This window comes from Babylonia areolata, chromosome 9 (genome assembly GCF_041734735.1).
Source record: "Babylonia areolata isolate BAREFJ2019XMU chromosome 9, ASM4173473v1, whole genome shotgun sequence".
NCBI classification, from domain to species: domain Eukaryota; kingdom Metazoa; phylum Mollusca; class Gastropoda; order Neogastropoda; family Buccinidae; genus Babylonia; species Babylonia areolata.
Window position 1 is genome coordinate 30,232,102 of NC_134884.1, and position 22,625 is coordinate 30,254,726.

Here is a 22,625-nt window from a genome sequence, read left to right on the forward strand (position 1 = left end):
CACATATATGGACGTCCATATGACCGAGAGACAGACTGCACGCACGCGCGTTTGAACAAAATATAATACTGCACGTATTTAATCTTTGGTATATCGGCTATAGATATGCAGTCATGACGTATACTGATGCATTAATTTCAGCACGGAAAGCATTGACGTCAAATGCTTCTAGTTTTTATTGCGTGCAAGCATGCGTGCGTGTGTCTGTATTCGTGCATGTGTTGTTAGTGTGTCGGTTAAGAGCTTCCTCATTGCACAATTCTCCATTAGCTGTTCAATTTCTGTTGCACACACTTGCAGACTGTATCATCAACTCAGGCTCCCGCACACATTCATACTGGCTACAAAAATATGAAACAAGGGCATACTATTCATCATTGATACCCATCACGCATTTATTTCTCCATTTCTTGAAAGGAGGTACATAATTTTAGCCTAAATCCAAAGTTCTCTGGTATGTACAGTGTCTTGTACAAAACATGTGAAACAATTCTTCGCACAAAGTATTTGCAACTTTGTACACTGAATAAATTATTGTGACATATCAAAGACTGATGATGAAAAATAAAATGTTCACAACGAACCAAAGCTGAATACACGATAAACATAAATGACATTATCCTCTCCCTCCAATCCCCTTAAAAAACAGAGGTAAATGGGGGAGAGCAAGACCAAAGCACTGAACAACTTGACCTCATCGACACAAGCCAACAGGTCATTAAATTCGACTCTTATCGTGGAAGTGAAAGTGGGTGAGTGCATTTGAAAAACAAACAAAACAAAACAAACAAAAAAACAAAACAGTATGGATATGTGGAAAATGTATATGAATGAGGGACTAAATAGGCTTCCATCAATTTTTTTCCTTCTTTAGTCCTCTTACCAATAAACAAAAAAAAAAAAAGCTTCTCAGTGGTCTATTTCCCACAGTATTTGTCCAACATCCTTTAACAGCATTCTGTAGCACTCCAAGCACTGCTGTCTGTAGACAGCCATCAGTGTAAGGCTGCCACAAGAACACTTACCAGAGGAGACCCTGTGCACCTCCTGTGTCACACGAATGGACTTCAGTAGTGCCTGCTCTGATGTAATAATATTATGCAGTGCACAAAGATCCCTTCCTACAATAAACAATTGCTTGGGTGAGCTGCACATGTATGAACAGTTCAGCAATTAGATATGTAGCACCAGAATTTGTCCTCAACATTGATGGCGGAATTTCTACATAATCGAACTACAGCTTGTTTTGGAGCTGACATGACTGCTAATACATCTTGCAAGAATGGATGCAGATGCTGCAACAAGCATTGGCATTTCAATATTACTTGAAGCTGCCCACTTCTGTGCAATAAAATAGTCACGCTCACAAGACATACTTTGGATTTGTCCTCTTCACTGGTTACTGCGCCTCTTCAAGTACTTGTTGAACATGTGTAACAAAATCAGAGTATGACAAATTATTTTTCTGCAGAATTTACTGATTTCATGTTGTAATAATTATATACCGTTTCAGGTCTAAAATGAAAATGACTTCATTCATGCATGGATATTCTCTTCAACCATTTTCAATATGTTGGTTTCTACCCAAGGCTTTGCTACATGTGCAGTCTGCCTAAACATTGAAGCCAGTGACAAAGTGTCCCCAAGAAAAGCAAACAGTACACCCCCCTCCCCTCCCGGTCCCCTTTTAAATAGCATTTATAGATCTGCTGCCAATACAATAATTTCTGATGTAATTTCACAATAAACATGGATGGTATAACATGATAACACAACATGTTAAGCAATGATATTTAATAATCCATGAGGACAAGGATGAAGATGAAGGTGGTGCTGTAAGTAAACACTGTGATAGCGAAACACATCTGGGATTTTTTATTTTCACTTCAATGCCCTGGCTCCAACCAGGCCAGAAATATACAGACACTTGCGAGGTCGTTCAGGAAAACTGAACAACACGCAAAGTTGTGTCCTGTCATAGTTTTGATACTGGATTGTGTGTACTCCTGTGGCCACAGCAGTCACGTAAGGTAGGAGTTGGTTGTGGCTGAAATCTCTCTCTATCATAGGCTACTGATGAGGTTGAGCCTTGTTACTCAACAGTGAGTTACCAGTCTGTTGTGCAAACCACAGAGCCAGGCTGTCATGTATTTGCAGCTTCCTATCCCCATAGTAATAAAGGCAAAAAGACATGTAAATTATTGGTGTGCAATATAATAACTGTCTGCTGTCAGTTGAAATAAGTTAGGTGAAGTACAATTCTGAATGCAGTGCAACTTTAACCGACAACATCAGGTAGTTAGGTATATCACAATTCTGAATGCTATCTTGAAAACATCAGGCAGTTAGGTAAATCACAATTCAGAATGCAATCTAACTGATGGCAACAGGCACTAAGTTTCAGTCAAATACTGATAGCCTTCCTTCAGTTCAGGACAATAGCAGACAAACAGGATTTGGTTTAAACTTTTGTCAGTGTTGAACACAAGGTGAACCTTGTGGGCAGTATCAACTGTTGCTATGCAGAGTGTTGTACGCATTGTCTTCAGTCATGGTTTTTAAAAAAACAGAAAAAGACAAATGCCCACCCATACAATGCTCATCTCATCCTATGAAATGCACTGTCACTTTCTTCATGAAGGTAAACAAACCAAAGTGTTCACCTGGGAAAACACAATCGGCCAACCAATACCCACACAAAATTTAAGAATATTTGATGGGGGGGAAAAAAAAGCAAACACATCAATTGCAGATGAATATGATTGTAATGTAAAACACTTTTTTTGTATCAGACATTTGTACAGCATTATTTCTCGGTTCATTGGAGAGAGAGAGAGAGAGAGAGAGAGAGAGAGAGTTCTACTGAAAGTATGTCTTCTTGGCTGTATATTAAAGTGGATAGGAAAGGGTTGATCGCACTGGTTTCTGCTCCCACCAGCCACATGGATTCAAAACATGAGCAAGGAACACATACACACACACACACAATGAACAAACTTGAGCATTCATATTTGCCAACATACACACGCACTATATACAAATATCAGATTCATTTATTCTGTCCTCTTATATTGTACACACCTGCTCAGAAGTATGATGAAAGTGAAATAACAAAGACAAGCTGAAAAAAGTGATAATGATTGTGCATACTTGATATGTTAACCTGCCAGGAAAAGCAGAATGAAAATGACATAAGGAAAAAAAAAACACAACTAAAAGGAATGAAAAGTACTATTCTGTATCCACACATTTTATTTGCCCTACTCGCTTCAGATCATGATATCAAAAGGTAACTCTGTCTGCCAGTCTAAAACCTTTAACTGACCACAGAAGACATGTGAATTGACGCAATGTTTCAGTTTGCTGCATGGGGTTTACTATAGAGGCAACATCATAAGAACAAAACAGTACATCAGGAGTTGTTTATATCTTCCTCCCACACACATGCTGCACTGTATACTAAACAAAATGGACAAAGTAATTCAGTGTAGTGGTGCAGAATGAAAAAAAAGGAAACAAAAAAAGAGAGAAAAAAAAGAAGAAGAGCTGAACCTTTTTTTTCCCCCCCCCTTCCCCAGAAACTGAAATATTCTAAAGAAAAATGAGAACTCTATTCTTTGTTGAAACATCAGAAAATGCAACACCCTTTGATGGTAACAAACATGACCACAATATAATTCTTTATCTAATAGAAAAAAATCTGTTTTTGCTGGTCAACCTTGTGAATATAGTATAACGCTAAGCATCTTCCATAACCTGTCAAAACCACAGGTAAAAAAGATGAAAACATCAACAAAATGGAAGCCTCAAGAATACAACCTAGAATTGCAGTGGTCTTGCAGACATTTGGGGGAAAAGTGTTTGGTAACTGCTAACAGAAACAAGAACTAAAACTTTGTGCAGCAGTACCATAAACTGAAATCTTGTTCTTCACAATCCAGTGCAAATTCTCAGATCTTGACTGGCTGCCAACACAACTTAGGCCTTAGTAAACTGAACCACACAATGTCAAGCAGCTACTTGCTTCTATGCTGGATATCTGGATACAAATAGGTTTTTTTTTTGTAAACCCACATCATAATAAATTTACACTGAACACATCAGTAAAGATCCCTGTTCAAAACTGAAGAGTAGAGTGGTTTTCTTTTCTTCTGTTTTTGATCGCTATTTCATGTTTCGTCCTGGTCATTGACACATCTTTCAGTGTTTGACATTGTTTCCTTATGAAATATCAAATTAAAGGTTACTACAATACTAGTCGCGATTCAAAACCAACACTTCTGCCCAATGAGGCTCTCTGTATGCATTTCATATCCTGTTCACCAAACTCCCATTTTCACAGCCCGATTGTTTTGGAAAGGTTGAAATGTTATCATATGTTTTCTTCTCTAAAACTCATTTGTTCCCCTACTCAAATGAAGCATTTCCCCCAATGCTTCTAAGGTGTTCATCCATGCTCTTTTGAGTTCTCCAATTCTCAACTGTCTTCTAGGTTGATGTTATTTCCTTTCATCATCACAATTACTCTGAAAACCATGAGAGTGGTGATACAACTTGATTCTATTTTTCATTCAGAAATGTCGACTGCTAGTCTATCAGTCTTTATCTAACTGGTGTAATGACTTGAGTGGTTAATGCGTGTGATAACCTAAGTTGCTAATTCGTGTAATGGCCTGTGTTGTTAATGGGTGTGATAACCTGAGTTGTTAATGAATATGATGACCCTAGTTGTTAATGTGTGTGATGACTTTTACGCGGTGAATGGGTGCACTTGATGGTAAGAGTGGTCAGTGTTAGGACTTGATGGCTATGGTTTGCATCCCACAAGTAATTTCCTATGTCCCATGGATCAGCATTAGTGCAGACTGGCTAACAATGCCTTTACCCACTTTGTGTAGACACACACGCAGAAGCTTAAACATGCACATTAATGATCCTATGATCTATGTTAACGGGTTTGGTCAGTGATGGAAAGCAAACATGAACACACCCTGCATACATCAAGAAAATGAGAACATGGCAACCTATGTGGCAGTGTAAACTAAGATCTTACATGTAAAAGCCAACTTGAGGATATGAGTAATGGGAATTGTGGCCCATGGATATAGAACTACGAGTCAACCTTGTCTGGTGTTTTCCCCTAGAGTGCCAGGAAAAACAAAACAAAAACAAAACGGGAGAAAGTGGTGTTTTAAGTCATTAATCAATGTCAAGAACCCCCTTTGCTGTTTGTACAGTAAGTTTATAACCTCAAAACAAAACTGATACGCTTTAATGTGCATAACCTACTGGGACCCCAGGCCTAAGACTGTGAAGCCTTTGTAGCATTATTGTACAATGTTGATGCTGTGTCAAGCCTTCTTCCCTACTCCTTGGATGATAAAACAAGTTTGTGCCTGATAATCAGCTGAGCATGTGTTATGAATGCTAGTTTCATACACAGTATTACGAACAATATGATTTCTATGCTTGAGGAGCTAATGACTAACAATTCTGCTGAATAAGTGCAAACAAATCTGCTGAACAAGTGCCGAGTATTTTGTTCATGTACCAGTATGTCAGGAAATAATTTTTGATACACATGTTTTCTCTATGTAAATGAGGGTGGGGGAAAGAAAGGGGCACAAACTAACCTGACAAGGCCCCTTTGATATTCATTTAGTTTGAATTCAACTTTAGAGGGCAGCATACAAGCAAAAAGAAAAAAGAAGGAAAAAAGGGAAAAAACAAAGAACCATGACAGCCATCATTTTCTTAGTTCTAAACCAAGGTGTCCATGATGAAATCAGTAATGGTGCATAAACAGATCTTAGTAACTGAAGTCAAATACCTGAAAATTCTGATGAAAAAAAAAAAGCTTTAGTCATACAAAACTGATAAATGAAAATTATAATGAAAAACACACACTCACTCATTCAAAGGATTCATACGCATACACCACACATATGATAACTGACTTGACAGTACAGTTTAATTTGTACAGGTCCATTCTTTAGAGAAAAATGTACACCTTTTCCGATTCAAATGTACAGGATAGGCCTTTGCTCAGAATACCAATATGTTATAAATTTCATGTAACTTGCACATCATTTCTTCACACCAGGTTTCACATGATATACAGAAAAATCATAGCAATACAATGTCAGCTAATCCTCATGAACACACTTCCTAATCTTTTCTACTTCAAGGATTAAAAAATATACACAGTTTATCTGTTAACAAAGTAATATGTACATCTCAAGCACAAACAAGATCAACCTGGACAAGTGGGAACATTAACAATGCAACACTACGGGTTTCTGCATATAGTGATGGACAGGACAGGTATGTGAAACAATCTTGTACAAACTCACGACCAACTACTAGTAATGCACTCTGGTCGACGACACTCCATGTCAACTTCTCACATCACTGTCAACACTTTGAAACAAGTATGTACTCACTTCACAATTTGCATAACAGGTGAGTTTACCACTTAGGTGGGGGGGCGGGGGGGGAAGAAAAAAAAAATCCAGAACCACCCCCCTCCCCCCCAATGTTTTCTTCTACACACTTCTATCTTGCTTACTCTCTCTCTCAAACACACGATACAAGCCTGACACACACCTCACTGAACACACACAGCCAAAGCCAATGTGAAATATATATGGATATATTATGCTTACATTCCAGCATGGCAAGAGAGAATTTCGGTTTTCAGTTTTATTTGGTTTGTGCTGGGGTTTTTTTGTTTTTGTTTTTTGTGCTGAAAAGAATATGAAAACAAAAGACATATGATAAAATTATGAAAAAAGTATGACTAAAAAATGTGCAGGTTTTGAATTCCAAGTAGACTTGCTGAAGAGCTTAGTGGCTGGAACTATTCGACTTATACTCTACTGTTCTTTGTACTTGATTTGATTCTCAATTAATGTATTTTGCAGACTTAAGGTGGATATTGTTTTTTTTCCAATTCTCCTATATTGACTGAAGTGTGGGCCTGCAAGTATCCCCTTCATTAGCTAAACGTGCTCAAGATCGAACATACATATTTAAGATAATGAAATCTCTGCCAGTGTTCTGTGAGTAATGGAAACATGAACAAGCACTACATGCACCCCTGAGAACAGGCCACCTAACTAGTAAACTGCAGGTAACCCCCCACCCCCATCCTAAAAAAAAAACAACTTGTAAAAATTAAACACATTTAACTCTGCTTGATCTTCATAAGTGGGAGGTTCATCCCACAAAATGCAGAACCAGAGATACTGTGTTTGTTAATTGCAGGAATGCGTAACTCCCCAACCTCCCAGCAATTTCCCCCCTTCCCCTCCCCAAACCTCCCAGCTCAATGTATTAATATTATTATTCAAAACTGCTTGTATCCATGATAAGCTTATACTCAGAAAAAAGAAAGAAAGAAAGCAACATTAAAAGATCCCAAACTTGTGTCAATGTTTGCCGAGTTCTGGAAAAATGAAATACCAAGCATGCACTGCTTCCGAAACGTGTCTGAAAAGTAGATCTAGTGTAGGGACCAAACATACCCTCTCCCCTGAAAAAGAAAAGAGATGGAACCCTCACTATGCAAGAACATGTTGCAGCCCATTTAAAAAAATAAACCCCAAACCAAAAGAACTGGCCAATAATTGTTAACTACTTAAGGTGTAAATTCCACAAACCCTGAAAAATTTCAGCAAAGTTTGCTGGTGAAGAATTCATGCAAAATTGCAAAGAAAAAAACAGCCGCCCATCAACAGAAAAAAAAAAAAAAAAAAAAAAAAAAAAAAAAAAATCACCCACCAGTTTGGATTGAAACCATGGCACCAGTACAATAAAGAAAGCATTTGTGTTGAAAATGACAGAATTTTGAATGTAGTCCTGTTGCCATGGAAAAAGAGATAAGAACCAAAGTGGAAGTGTCAAATTTGGATAAACAACATTTTGAAGCTCAGCCAGCATCATGGTGCTTACAATAACCTGATCAAAGTACTTGGTTTTAGAGATCTCTTAAAGAAACATATGCAGCTAAAAACGGAGCAGTGTGTTCAAGTAATAGACCTGGTAGAGGGGAATCTCACTGCACACTGCACCAGCTGAGAAGGCATCTGCCCAAAGAATGGTAAACTTTGCATGCATTGTCAAAAAGTTCATTTCCTTGTGAAAAAGAAAAGTTTTGCAAGAAAGTTTATGTGAAGATCTGGTCCATGAATTCAAGCTTGGAAAAAAAAAGAAAAAAGGTTGATGCCAATTTTTTTCTTTCAGTGTGGAGTTCACATGTGAATTTCGGGTCTATGGAATTTCACCTTTATTCTTTACTACTGACTAAAATATACTGGCATGTGTGTGCACAGGCGTATGTTTGAATGTGAAGGAAAGTGTTTCTGTATGTGTATGTGTGTGTAGTGTTTTCTGTCAATAGTACATACAGTGATACACACACATAAATCCAATCCGCAATATAAAAATTTGTACTGAGAAAGTAGAAAACTGAACACACAACAATCAATATGACTGTTATTTTGTTTAAGTTTAGCAAGAAAAAAAACAAACAAAAAACCAAAAACAAACAAACAAAAAAAACAACAACCCAGTATCAATGCTTAACCTTCTGCACTCATGAAATATGTTGGATTTCCTTTAGCTTTCCCCTTGCCATCCAGCACTTTTGTGTAATCTTAATACATGAACTCAACATGATGCAATGCAAACACCATTTCAAATGGGCTGGAAGAGTGATGCATCTTTTGCTATGCATCACAGTTACCAGCACATCTTTCCTGTATACTGTCCCACAAAACACACACACACTAATACAAACACAAACTGGTATACTACCTACAAAGGTAAGTGCAAACCTGCAAACACAGGTACACCCTGAAGAATACAAGTCTCTTTTTTCAAACATGGCATGCCAATCATTTTCATACAAAATTTACAGGATATATAAATATTTCAACAGAATTATGAAATTAGCTGCCTGTCAAGAGAAGGCTGAACTTTTCACACTTTTAACCAAATATATGAAATACACAACGCAGCATTTCATTTCAATGACAATCCTCATCCCACCCAACCAAATACATGGGACATTACATCTCCCATTTTTCACTTAAGATCACAGGTATCTGGCAGTAAAAAGTATCACAAATTTCCTTCATGAACCTAACTGGTAGCTTTTAATCAAACCAATTCCTTGCTTGATGGGAAAGTTGCTGGAGAAACTGGACTTCAACATTAAGTCATTTTCAGGAAAGGTGTTGGATAATCTAACTTCGCTAATCAAATTAAATCATCAAATTAAATCATTTTCTTATCTATTAAAAAAACAACAAACAAAAACAAAACAAAAAAAACACAACATTTTACAGCATGCAGTATTCATACATCTCTTGTTTGGTTATTGTTCATATGTTCAACTCTGGTTTGAAGTTTTGTGGAGGAACTGGAGGGAAAAAGCTTCTGTAACTAAACCTAAAAATCAGTTTTCTGTTTTTATCTTGCTAGCAAAATCGCCTGTGACAAAAGGTGACTTCTTTTCCTTCTCTGCTTGTGATCTCAGTTAAGGTTACACATATTTTCCATATTTAGAAACTGTAGCAAACATCAGAGGCAAGCAGCAATGAGTACAATGACTGCTGCATATTCCTACATTTAGTCAACTTTAAAGAGGGTCATGAACAATTTTGTATTGTCCTTGTTCTGTTAATTTATTCCTAATTTTGTCAGTAAACTGAAAGGCAGACCCCCCCCCCCCCCCATATTTAAACAGGCAACCCAACGGATTATTTCAATATTATTCTGACAGAAAAAAAACCCCTATTCTTTCCCTAACACACAAGAAATCAAGTTCTCAAGTTGTACTCCAAGCAACTTCAAAAGGTTTTTAAATCACCAACCATCTGTACTGGACATACAAACATCTGTGTACATGAAGTTGAACCTAAATGAAATAAAATCTTTGCCATTATTTTCAGATCTGCATTAACAGAGGAAAGGGGAGAAGGGTGAGTGTGGGCAAGGATATACAGCAACAGTGATTACCAGTTACCCACTCTTTCTTTCCTGAATGAAATTGTGATACTTGTTGACTCCAAATACCTGTGGTTCAAATTTCCACACCAAAAATGTAGATATCCTATGATTGTATGAATCACACAGCATGGTTCCACATTCATACAACTGATTTGAAATTAAAAAAAAAGAAAGAAAGAAAAAAAAAAAAAAAAACGAACTAATGTACACATATGCAACCAATTTTAATTTTTACATTATAAAATACTTTTTTTTTTTTTTTTTTTACTTGTTTCAGTTACCAGACTGAAGTGGTGATGAATGAAACAACATAAAATCAAGTGAATGGTAACCTTACTCTGAAACTGCATATTCAAGACAAATTTCCGCCAATCAGAAGAAAACTTTAGAGGAGCAGGATATCTATGCAAACAAAGCCTGTTATCTTAGGTGTTCACACTGGACATACTTCTTATCTCAAATTCATTCTAATTCTGATTTAATTTCCCTATTGAAAGTTAGTTAAAAACATACAAGCAGCATACAAATGTATAAAAACTGGTGGAAGAGTATCTAAAAAAGGAGTGGGGTGGATATGTAGGTGATCAATGTGAAAAAGAGATTGAAAAATAGGGAGACAGAAAAAAAAACAAGTTTTCAAGAACCTGAACATGTCTTAAAAAACGTTTTCAGTTTTTCTTTTATCTGAATGTCTATATGACAGCAAGAGCCACCTGTGAAAGACATTCAAGACGGTGCAGAATTATTTCATATGAATGATGATGAAATGGATACTTATATAGCACCTATCCTTGGTTGGAGACCAAGCTGTAAGCGTTTTACATACATAGTCATTTGCACAACAGGCTGCCTACCTGGGTAGAGCCGGCTAATGGCTGCCACTGGGCACCCATCATTCATTTCCTGTGCCATTCAATCAGGTTCAGTCAAGCAGACATAAGCATACACACTCATGGAGACATGTAACATTTTATGTGTATGACCGTTTTCTTCATTCACTCTGTCAGGAAGCCATACTCCATTTTCGGGGGTGTGCATGCTGGGTGTGTTCTTGTTTCATTAACCCACCCAACATTGGATTACATGATCTTTAACGTGCCTATTTGATCTTCTGCGTGCGTATACACTCGAAAGGGGTTCAGGCACTAGCAGGTCTGCACAGATGTTGACCATGAAGATCGGCAAAATCTCCACCTTTTACCCACCAGGAGCTGTTACTGAGATTTGAACCTGGGACCCTCAGATTGACAGTCCAATGCTTAAACCACTCGGCTATTGCACCCGTTAAATCAAGCTGTGAAAGAATGACTGAACATTAATTCAATTGCCAATGTAAGACACCTATAAATGAAAATTACTCCAGTGATCAATAAAAAAAAGTTACTGATGATGATTTTCCCCCCAATGTCTGTATCAAGACTTCAAGTCTGAAAAGGTGTGGATTCTTATTTTTAGTAGTAGAACTAGAAGTATTTTACCATTTCACATTTAATCTAAATAACATGTCTATAAGTACTGGCAGTATTCTGACTATGAAGGCTATAGGCCCAGTATCATGAAACAGATTTCTTGCTTCTCCAGTTTGCTATTCAACTTAAGGAAAACAGCCTGTCTGTGCTCACCAAGGACTGTGCTGGTGTTTATGTCAAAGAATACTATCATCTGGTGGATCACCCAACACAAAAATGCATAATTAAGAAAAATCTAAAAAATCATTCATTCTTTTGACTATTTTTACTTGTGGGTGTAAACGATGCACTGTAAATTGTCATTTACAAACATGATCCCTCCACAACTTGCCTGCATCAAAACTCCAGTTAGTATTTGAAACACTGTTGTTTTCTAATAATTTTTTTTAATCTACTTGTGGCAGTTTCCATTACTGGCACAAAGTACTTCAAATTATTCTTCAGTACTCTGGTATTTTTCTACCAAATTAATGCCTTAGAGAAAAGATCTCTTCACATATAATTAATTTAAAAAAAAATGAGCGTTGAAGTGTTGATTTGAAAAATCATTGTTTTTCAAATACTGTAATCATTGCTGAAACTTCTGCTGTCTTTAAGCTTAAGCATCTTCATAAAAGCTATGTCCAGGAAAGTTTCCTCAACATTTTTTCAGTTTGGTTTCTCTTGCATCCTTTTTCCCCCATTGTTTACTCACTCAACATTCAATCTTGATTAGATTTCCACTTATTCAGTATATGAGGTTGACTTAAAAAGCTATTCTATTAAGTTAATTAACTTTGCTTGACTTCTTAAATTTCTATCCTTTTTTTTAAAAATCAAATTCACAGAAATGTACTGAAAAAATTTAAATCGATGGCAAATTTTAAACATCCGTCAATTACTTCATATGGTGTTTTTTTTTTCCAGTCAGCTCTGACCTCTCTTCTATCTTTTCCCAAGTACATACATATATGAATGTATGTATACATGTGTTTCTGATGCATGTTTCAATTTGACAGAGGAAAACAAATTCAACTGCAACAATTAAATTACAAGATTTGTTGTAAAATTAACACATACTCATAAATATTTCCCCTATTATCATTATTTTTTTTTCAACAATAAAAAGAAAAGTAACTGTCTGTTAACCCACAATAAAGAGTTGTCTCTGTGCACTGTTTCTCTCTCTCATATCTAAATGTAAGTTTTAGGGTTTATATCTTCTAATTAATGTAGCCAGGAGACAGAAATTAGTCACTAATGCCATTAACTTCACAACTAGACATATCTGTATCATCCACCAGCCAATGGGATTACTAGCACACTTTCTTGACAATTTCTTAATTCACACTTGTGCATTCATTTTGGAGAGAAAAACAGATAATGGCAGATGGTGTCTGGGCTAACAGAGGATAAAAAGAAAACAGGGTGAAGAGGAGAGGAAGTGCGTGCGGACACACGCGCAAGGGGGTAGGGGTGGGGGTAAATAATGTTTATTCAAACGAACAAACTACTGGATGAGTGAAGTGAAATAAAGAAAATTCTGAGTTAAGATATGAGCACTAAATACATACTCAGAACTTTATAACCCTGCTTCAAATGTGACCTAAGTACCAAAGCAAAGAAACAAATAAGACACCCCCCCCCTCCCAAAAAATGAACATCATAAATGACAATTTACCAAGTTACTATCTTTCAAGTTATTATCTTTATGTCAGAACAAATTATCCCCATCCCTGGATATCAAAACAGGAGTGATGAAATTTTGAATACTGGCACACATTAATACACAAACAAGACAAACAAAACAAAAAACAACAACAAAAAAACACCCCCAAACTTCGTATTGTTACTTATGATGCCACCTCTCAGATACTGAGATCAGCCTTGGAAATGTTCCCAATCAGATGTGACAAGAACAAACTGAAGCCGTTTTCACATTCCTTTTGTTCCCCCCATGCACCACCTGTAAAAACGTACACCCACACACGTGTACACATACACGACTGTATCCTTTTGAGGACACAGATTCAGCAGTAGTGAAGGTCATGTCATTATACTCGATGCACAGTGGACACCTGCCTGCTTGCCTTGATTAAGTACACACTGCAGATGAGAGATGCAGCACAGCTACCCCAAGTCGCACCACAGAAATATCTGCCTGCAAGACTCCTCACTTGGCCAGAATGGTGTTAGGAAAACTTGAGCACTAGTATGTTCTGTTCAGTGAGATTTTGGGATGAAGCGGAGTCTCTCTGCAGAATGCCTGAAGGTGAAGAGCAGTTCTGGTGACTGTGTTGGAGATCTGTATGTAGGGCTGACACCTGAAGCTGCAGGTCACACAACATTCCCCATTCCTGATCCACACCAGTTTCTCACAGCGCAAACTCTGTCCCCAAAACAACGCGCATGTCCAATCAGACTACACTTCTCCTCTTGTAAAAATTAAATCTGTATTTACTTTACTTAAAATCTTGTTGGTCTCACAGATTTCACAATAGTACTTTCAGGTTCTCACAATGCTGCTGTTGTTAAAACTGCACAAGTCATTCCATTCCAACTCTTCCTTTGGAGTGGACATCACAGCTGACTTGTGTAACAAGAAACAAAATTCACAACTTTTCTTCACTGTCCATTTGAAGTCTTTCCATCTTTCCTGATGCTCTTCACATCAATCAGCTGCAGTTAGTGCTTTTACAGCCACAGTCCAGCCAGACACAATTCTGGAGATGCGCAACTGATAAACCAGGGCCCTAAACCCAATGTCTCCTTCACCATGAGCAAGTGTCCTGTGTGGGCCAGCAAATAATGAAACGGCAGCTGCAATCACACTGGAGACTTCAGCTCCATGGTTTTGTTTCCACACAGTCACAACAGTTTACTGATACACTTTGACTAGGCACACGTTTTCATTTCAGGAATGTTCTGTATAGCAACTGAGATTTGCATAATGAGCGGTCTGACTCCATCACAAACTGTAAATCTTTCATGATCACACGCTTGATGCGAGGCCGCCCAATCACCTGTGAAGACAAAAACACATTTTGTAGGCTTAGTATTTTATTTTATCAAACAAATACTAGACAAATAATTTTGGTTAGAACAGGTGAATAGGAAATGAAAGGTCTTAATCTCAACCGAAATGGATGATGTGGTATGATGAATGTTTATATGCATTTTCTCACACATACAGACAGACAGAAAAGACAGACTGACAGACCACATCAACCTGCTCATACAGATCAGTGTATTGGTCCAAACACATACTCGTATAAAGTAGTCTAAACAATTTTAGTGTTTTACTTTTCTTGACATTGGAAGTGCATGGAAAGAAGTATTGTTAGGAGTACAAGTCAGAGTTGAATATCCTGTTGAGATTTCCATCAAATTTTTTATAGTATTTATAGCCAGAATTGATACGACATCAAAACATAATACACAAGATGCTCATTTCTCACAAATCCATACCACACCCTCATAATATTCTGTTGGAACACCGCATTTTGCAACAACAGTGGTGCGAAGCTGTCCTCAAAATGATCTTTTATTTCAATGGTACATCCAAAAACTCCATGAATTTCCAAATGAGAAAATAACTAATTCTGAAGATACAGGTTTTAAAGATTATCTATGTTTGTGCTTTTGAGCAAATTCTGAACCTATGTATTCATCAGCAAGGAAAACACCCTGAAATTACCTCAGCGAGAAAAAATGTTATGAACCCACCCAACAAAACACAGGTGGGTCTCCAAGGAAACAAAAACAAAAAAGTAAATGCAATAATAAATGAGTACTTACAGATTGCCTGTTGGTGGAGGAGGAAGGTCCGTTGCTTAGACTTCCTGTACTACTGCTGCCCTGTAATACAAAGACAGTCTTGTCAAATGTGTAGATCACAAGGGTTATTAACTTTTTTAAAAATCCGTGTGGACTTTCAATCATCACACTCCAATCCCTCTGCACATTGAACGCCTGTCTTCACAACAAATTAATTAATTAACAACGCTAGAGTAAAGCCTGTGATATGCTGCTGTGTCATTTAGCAGAGTTCAGTTGTGATGTTCTGATCCAATACACACAGGACGCAATCTTTTATTGTTCTAAATCCCCCTAAAATAAAGTTACTCCATAACACAATCAAGGTGGCAAAACATTTCATTATAAAATGCCACTGTAATTAAAAACAAACTATTTCAATCAGTTGATCTTTTCTGGCAAAAACAGACAGGCCAACAGAGAGAGAAAGAACAAGATGTGGAAAATGAAAACTGAAAGAGAGAGACAACCAGCACAGTGACTGTGAGATCAAAGAACTGCACACACGCACGCACGCACACACACATATAACAAAAGGAAAATTGCCGCCACAAAATCTCTAATAAGAACAACTAAAAATGAGAACCCTACAATTTAGTTGAAATGCATGTTTGGAAACACTTTGAGAGGTCCCATCCAAAATACGTGAATTTTACAATTATCAGTGAAAAACAATTCCACATAATCAGAAAAATAGCATCCTTCAAGTGTAGAGGGAAAACTAATACTTTAAAAACAATATATGCTACTACTAGGAATATCACATGCATTCATAAACAAAACATCAAACTGAACATGTCCTTACCAGCAATGCTATAAAGCAATACATCTGATTACCTTCAAAACACTCAGCTCAAAACATTTTTTATTCACCAACTTTAATCAATTATTTTTGTGAAAAGACATAACAACTACACACAATCAAACAATTTCACAAACACATCCACACAGATAAACAATGGACAAAACTCACATGTAAACTGGAGTCATCCATGTCTAATTTTCGTTTTTTCCGAGGCCCAATGGCTGCCAGAGCAGTGAGGTTGGCCTCTCGCTGCCGCACTTCCTCAGCTTCTGCCTGCTGCATTTCCTTCGCCCTCTGCTTTAGTCGCAGCTGCTCTGGATCCTCGTTCTTTGAACGACTCTGCACACATGAGGTTTTAGTCAGTCAGAGATTTAATTGCATCAATGTTAAAAAGCACAGGAAATTGTCATAGTTATGTTCATTCACTCATCCTTGTGTACCACAGCATATCATCCAAGACTGAAACACATTCAATAAATGCACCACACTTGCAAAGCAACAGAATAAAAAAACCAAAACAAGATAAATAAAAACAGAAAGGCAAGTGTACAGTTCAGTTGAACTTCTTTTAGATCTCTGATTAATCTCAGTAGCTAAAAAAAAAAGAAAAAAAAGAAGAAAAAAAAAAGAGGGAAACACTGAAGTGATATTTCTTGGAGTGGCATCTGACCTTGACAGATCATATGATTGATAATATTGACAGCTCTATAAACTAATTTGATATTTTTCAGGTGACATTTGATGTAGATAGATAAAAAGGTTGACAATGTTTATAGCTGAATAAATAATGACTTTTTTGAAACAGGTACTTTGAAAAACTTTGGAGCAAACTATACGGGGAAAGAAAAAGCTGAACAATCTCTATTATTCAAAACAACTTCACAAACATTCTGACTGGAAACCATCCTTATAACATATCATCAAGAAACTGTTGTTGCTTTTTATCAAAAGATGCCCTTTTGAATATCTATTAATTTAGAAAATATGAAATAAATCACACTGCAGACAGTACGACTGAGCACAGTATGATTATACAGAGCGAGATAAAATATATCAAACTCCGTACCTTGATGGCTCTCAAAAGCATCTCTCTCTCCTGTTCTTCATGACGCTTCTTCTCCACTTTGTCGAGCTCTTCTAAGAACTTCAGTTGATGGCGTACATCTGAGGTCGACTCAAAGCGTGGATCCATTTTGTAGATCTCAATCCTGTGTTCCGCAATAGTGGACAGCTTGCTAATCCAGTCCCGCAACACATGTTCTGTGGCGTGGGAGATTATCCGTGACACCTCAGGGGAAACACCCTCAAGGCCCTGCTTCTTGGCTGCAAATGAAAAGGGGAATCTTGTTGATAACAACTGTTTTTCCAATCTCACATACACTTTTTATCCTCTTTCTCAATGTGACCTATAAAAAGGCAAAAACAAAATAAAAAGAACCAAATACTTCGAGGCTCACATGCCGACAGAAAAATACACAAAAAAACAAACAAGAGGCAAAAGCCTTCAAGACTCACTTGTGCTTCGCGTTTTATCCAGTAAAGGAACCATGAGAAGAAATAAAAAAGGAAGAGATTTAAAAAAATTGTTGAAAAGTGCTCTGTTTTAAATATGATTTAAAAAATAAGCTTGGAAGAACCCCCCCTCCAAAAAAACAAAAAACAAACCCACACTAACACACACACAAACGCATGCGAGCAGGATCAAATCATGCATGTTCGTTCCGAAGCAAGCAGACTAGCCCCCACTGCTGCGATGCATCTGACGTCGTTCTTCTTTGTGCAATAAATAGATGCGACTGTAGTGGACGAATTAACACTGTTTCAATCATGTTTTTTGTGTGTTTTATCATATCTCGATTATTCGTTCATTTCGGCAGTAAATGAGATGTTGCCATCGCTTCAAGCCCACCGTAACACATGGTAGAACTCTAGATCTCCACTGACAAACCAGTCTACATATGGCTGGAAGAAACGATTGATTCAATTTTTCTTTTATGTTCATTCCAGTTAATTCAGTTTCCACTTCAGAATATTTATATGCAGTAAAGACATTGATGGTGTAGTTAGTATCATTGTATGTCTTCTGTCCTAAATTTGTATTTCTTTCCTTTTAATTGTAAACAAGAAAAACGAGGTTGTCGTCTTTTAACATGACCTACCTTCTAGAAGGCCTAACTCAGTGGGAAGCGGTTTTTAGAATTTTCGGATTTCAGAACTTATATCAATGAAATTAACTGTTAATGATTAAAAAATATGGCATAATTCCGGAGACTTACAACCTGTTATTGGTGTGACTGTGAATATATTTTTTGATACTATGTTTAAGCCAAATTTGGTACTGGCAGATATGGTATTTCCAGAGAAAATGGCAATGCTTAAGTTTACCACGAACACACAGTAACCGAACACTGGGTTAAAACATACACTTACTTTGTTTACACAAGTAAGTCAAAAACCAATAACCGAACAATAAAATTACCAAATCTGATCTTTGCGTTTACCTACATGAAATATCTTAACATGTCACAGTTTACTTGTCCGAAGTTCGGAGATCTGGTCTTATTGTTCACATTCTGGAAGAGACCGCTATAAATAAATGCTACTTATAAACAGATTTTTCTTCAATGGCTATTAACATGGGAAACTTTTGATTCAAGTACCCGTGATACTCAGTTGCATGTGGACTTACCTGCAGCAGCAATGCGACTGGTCAGAACATCCTGTGGAAGGAATGTTTTGTCCTGGCACGAGCGGATTTGCGAACCAATCAGTTCTGAGTTTGTTGCCAGAATATTCTTGGATTCCTCTGACAGGTTCACTCCACCCATGGTGGCCACATCGTTGATATCATCATTGTCATCTCTGCAATGGAAGAAAAAAAAAAAGCTATAAAAGTAAAATGGAGACCAAACTTATGGCAGGGTTTAAAACAGAAATCAAACAAGAAGAAATCTGCATTCCCTTTTTCGGTAAATTGGACTTTACTTTGCAAACACTTTGTCACCTGATATGAACTATATCCCCTCCACTTAGAAAGCAGACCCGATGTGTTCCCTCATGAGATTAGATTCAAATGTTTAATTCTTTTACGAAGAATATGTTCCACGTTCTACCAACTAACTGACATTAACCAGTATTTTTAAACTTCTAAGTACACCAAGACATCCCACTCTGATTAGAGATAAATGCTTTCCCTCCCTTTTTATATTTCTGTTCAGACATTTTTCAAACATATTAGTGTTATACTTAGTTTTGTTGCTGTTATACTTAGTTTAGTCACTATCTATTGTCACTATCTGAATATACTATCTATATTAAAGTAAGATCAATCAGCCATGACAAAAGGAAATTTTCTATCTAAAATTACGTTTAAGGTGGACCACGGCATAGGTTTTTCACCAAAAATCATTAAAAAACGTGTTTTGGGATTATACTTGTATTTGGTCAAATAATGTCTCTTCTTTGCATTTCTGTCAACCATTTTGCTCAATTTGACTGATTTCATTGCAAATAAAATCATTTTCTGACATGGGTGTGTGTGAAGTTTGAGCGAATGTGACAAAAAAATCAAAGTTTGCATCGATTTGGACGGCCTGGTGCTCGCGATCTGGTTTGGAAACCCCCACTTATTTGGTATCAGTGTGAAGGTCATTCACCGGTCTGTCCTCTCATTCCTATTTCCTGAGGAAAATTCCACTCACGGAAACACACGAAGAGCAAATCCGAAGGAACCCGAGAAGCATTTTTGAGGGATTGTGGCTGAGTCGAGGTTTCTGATTGGCTTGTCGGAGTAAAAAAATAGCCCATTGGCCGAATCGGTCATGTGACTTTTTCCAAGATGGCATCTGTTTTCTTCATGATTTCAATTGACACACCAGTTGCTTAAGATTTTGATCGAAATTTTCTATTACAAGTCACGGACAATGCCAAAACACGTTGGATAGAAGTTTAGGACTGTCTTTGCATTCGGCAAAAGGAAGAGAAAGCGTAAGATTACAACACAAGCTGAAAAAAAAGCCTGCCGAAACAGCGACCGACTTAGCGGTGCCTTCGACATCTACGGGCATCAGTGAAAGCACTCCGCTTCTCAGTTCGAAGAGAAAATTGGACGTTTTCACCAGAAAACATGTGTGAACGGGTGACAGTGACCCCAGTTCAGACAAAGAACCACCATAAAAAAATATTGCATCAGTTCCTGAAGTACAACTTCACTCGGGACAGCCACAATCCTCACAGAACATCATCGTTGACGTGTCAATGTTGGACTGCTTGGTGTCGTCAGTTCATTGTGAAAAATGCGAAGCAAAGGTTTGTGGAAATTGATATAATAGTCTACAGATATATAATATTTAATATATATAATTCTATTTTATTTCATTTTGTGAGTTTTTGTTACGTTTCATAAAAAAAAAAAAAAAAAAAAAAAAAAAAAAAAAAAAGCCATTCGAATACCTTCTTTTTTTGTGAGCCCATTAATTTACTTTTTTTTTTTTTTTCAAATTCTTTGATTTTTGTTTTCAGAGGCAGTTTTTATTTTTCTCAAGTATTGAAATACTTTTCCCAGTAATATTTCTGTGGATTTTTACTGAGTCTGACATACTGTTTGTGTGTGTGTGTAAAAAACTGTCAGTCTGAGTCTCTTTATTCTCTCTCAGTGTGTGTGTGTGTGTGTGTGTGTGTGTGTGTAAAAAACTGTCAGTGTGTGTGTGTGTGTGTGTGTGTGTGTGTGTGAAAAACTGTCTCTTTCGCTCTCTCTCTCATTCTCTCTCTTGAACCTTCTATTCTCACACATTTGATTTCTTTTCAGGTCTCTGTATTGGAAGATGAGACAAAGAGGATGGGGTCAGCTCTCTCTCATTCTCTTTCTTGAACCTTCTATTCTCACACATTTGATTTCTTTTCAGATCTCTGTATTTGAAGATGAGACAGAGGATGGGATCAGCTCTCTCTCATTCTCTCTCTTGTACCTTCTATTTCGCACATTTGATTTCTTTTCAGGTCTCTGAATTTGAAGATGAGACAAAGAGGATGGGATCAGCTCTCTCTCATTCTCTCTCTTGTACCTTCTATTCTCACACATTTGATTTCTTTTCAGGTCTCTGTATTTGAAGATGAGACAAAGAGGATGGGGTCAGCTGAACTGGAACTTGTGACTGGGAGCAAAGCAGAGATGTTTGCAGAGAAATCAGATATGCTCAGGGTCAAAACAGCAACCAGAAAATCCTCTGACAGAGCAAAACAAAAGAGGAAAAAAATTGAAACTTTGAGACGTTAGGAATGTGAATATCGACGGGCAGATGAGGGAGAAGTATACGCCCCAGGAGCATTTTGAACAATCAAATAACTGAAAAAACTCTCTCTCACCACTTAGTGATATTGGCCAAGTGCTGTTTTCATGTGTATTATTTTTTTTAGTGTGTAACTATGGGTTGTAGTTTGTGAGTTCTCAACACAATCTTTGAAGGCGTTTTTCTCAAAAGTTGAATTTCTGCTGCAGGTGCGTCAGTGGCCCCTGTGTAACAATTGATACAGTGAAAATATCATCATTCTTCTTCTTCTTCTGCGTTCACTCGTATGCACACGAGTGGTCTTTTACGTGTATGACCGTTTTTACCCCGCCATGTAGGCAGCCATACTCCGTTTTCGGGGGTCTGCATGCTGGGTATGTTCTTGTTTCCATAACCCACCGAACGCTGACATGGATTACAGGATCTTTAACGTGCGTATTTGATCTTCTGCTTGCATATACACACGAAGGGGGTTCAGGCACTAGCAGGTCTGCACATATGTTGACCTGGGAGATAGTAAAAATCTCCACCCTTTACCCACCAGGCGCCGTCACCGTGATTCGAACCCTGGACCCTCAGATTGACAGTCCAACGCTTTAACCACTCTGCTATTGCGCCCGTCGAAAATATTATCATAAAATTAGGCATACTGATGTAAAAATGTGTGCTGAGTGCAATGAACATAGTTAGAACTCTCTACCTCTGGTAGTTTTTTTTTCATAGCAAGTGACTAAAGCATAATAACGTGAATGCATAATTCTATGCATTTTTGACAAGACAGAGAACAATGCTTGTGGACAATGGGCATCTGCTTTTGTGATCATTGCACTAAATGATGTCAAAACAAACTGTGGAAATGATGAGAATCATTATGTAATGCATGTGTTCAGTGCTGCGAAGGGGCCAAATAATGGTATGTATTTTTATGATAAAATTATCAAATCTTCATATCTGTTTGACTTATAATCTTCAAACTTAGCACAGATATCTATATTAACATCCTGAGTATGTGTACCAAATTTCATGCAGGTACCTTTAGTAGTTCCTGAGAAACAAAAATTAGCTAAAAATGACGCAGTGGTCCACCTTAAATAACATACTAACCGTGACCCAACTAGTGCAGACTCCGGCAGGGGTCTGACATTCCTGTCCTGTGCAAACTACTATCCGCCTATGCAGAGAAAATTAAAGCAACTATGGCCGATAACCTCCCGGAAGTAGGTAACCTCCCCTTTGTCATGCTAGCTAGCGCCC

The 22,625-nt window shown here is 37.4% G+C and overlaps 1 protein-coding gene across 2 annotated transcripts in view; it reads right to left on the bottom strand.

The window, feature by feature from the left end:
• Positions 1–392: 392 nt before the first annotated feature.
• LOC143285385 (transcription initiation factor TFIID subunit 4-like) overlaps positions 393–22,625 on the bottom strand; it is a 36,301-nt gene continuing 14,068 nt past the window's right edge. The window contains exons 8-13 of one of the 2 annotated variants that reach the window (XR_013055685.1): positions 18,773–18,945; positions 17,150–17,406; positions 16,252–16,422; positions 15,261–15,320; positions 8,787–14,485; positions 393–8,754 (exon numbers count right to left, since the gene is read on the bottom strand). Coding sequence is in view for 1 of the 2 variants with exons in the window: in XM_076592623.1 (XP_076448738.1) it covers positions 14,372–14,485; positions 15,261–15,320; positions 16,252–16,422; positions 17,150–17,406; positions 18,773–18,945 (775 nt within the window). In the remaining variant the exon portion in view is untranslated. Of the gene's footprint in view, positions 14,486–15,260; positions 15,321–16,251; positions 16,423–17,149; positions 17,407–18,772; positions 18,946–22,625 lie in introns of both variants that reach the window. The other variant, XM_076592623.1, reaches the window with a different exon arrangement.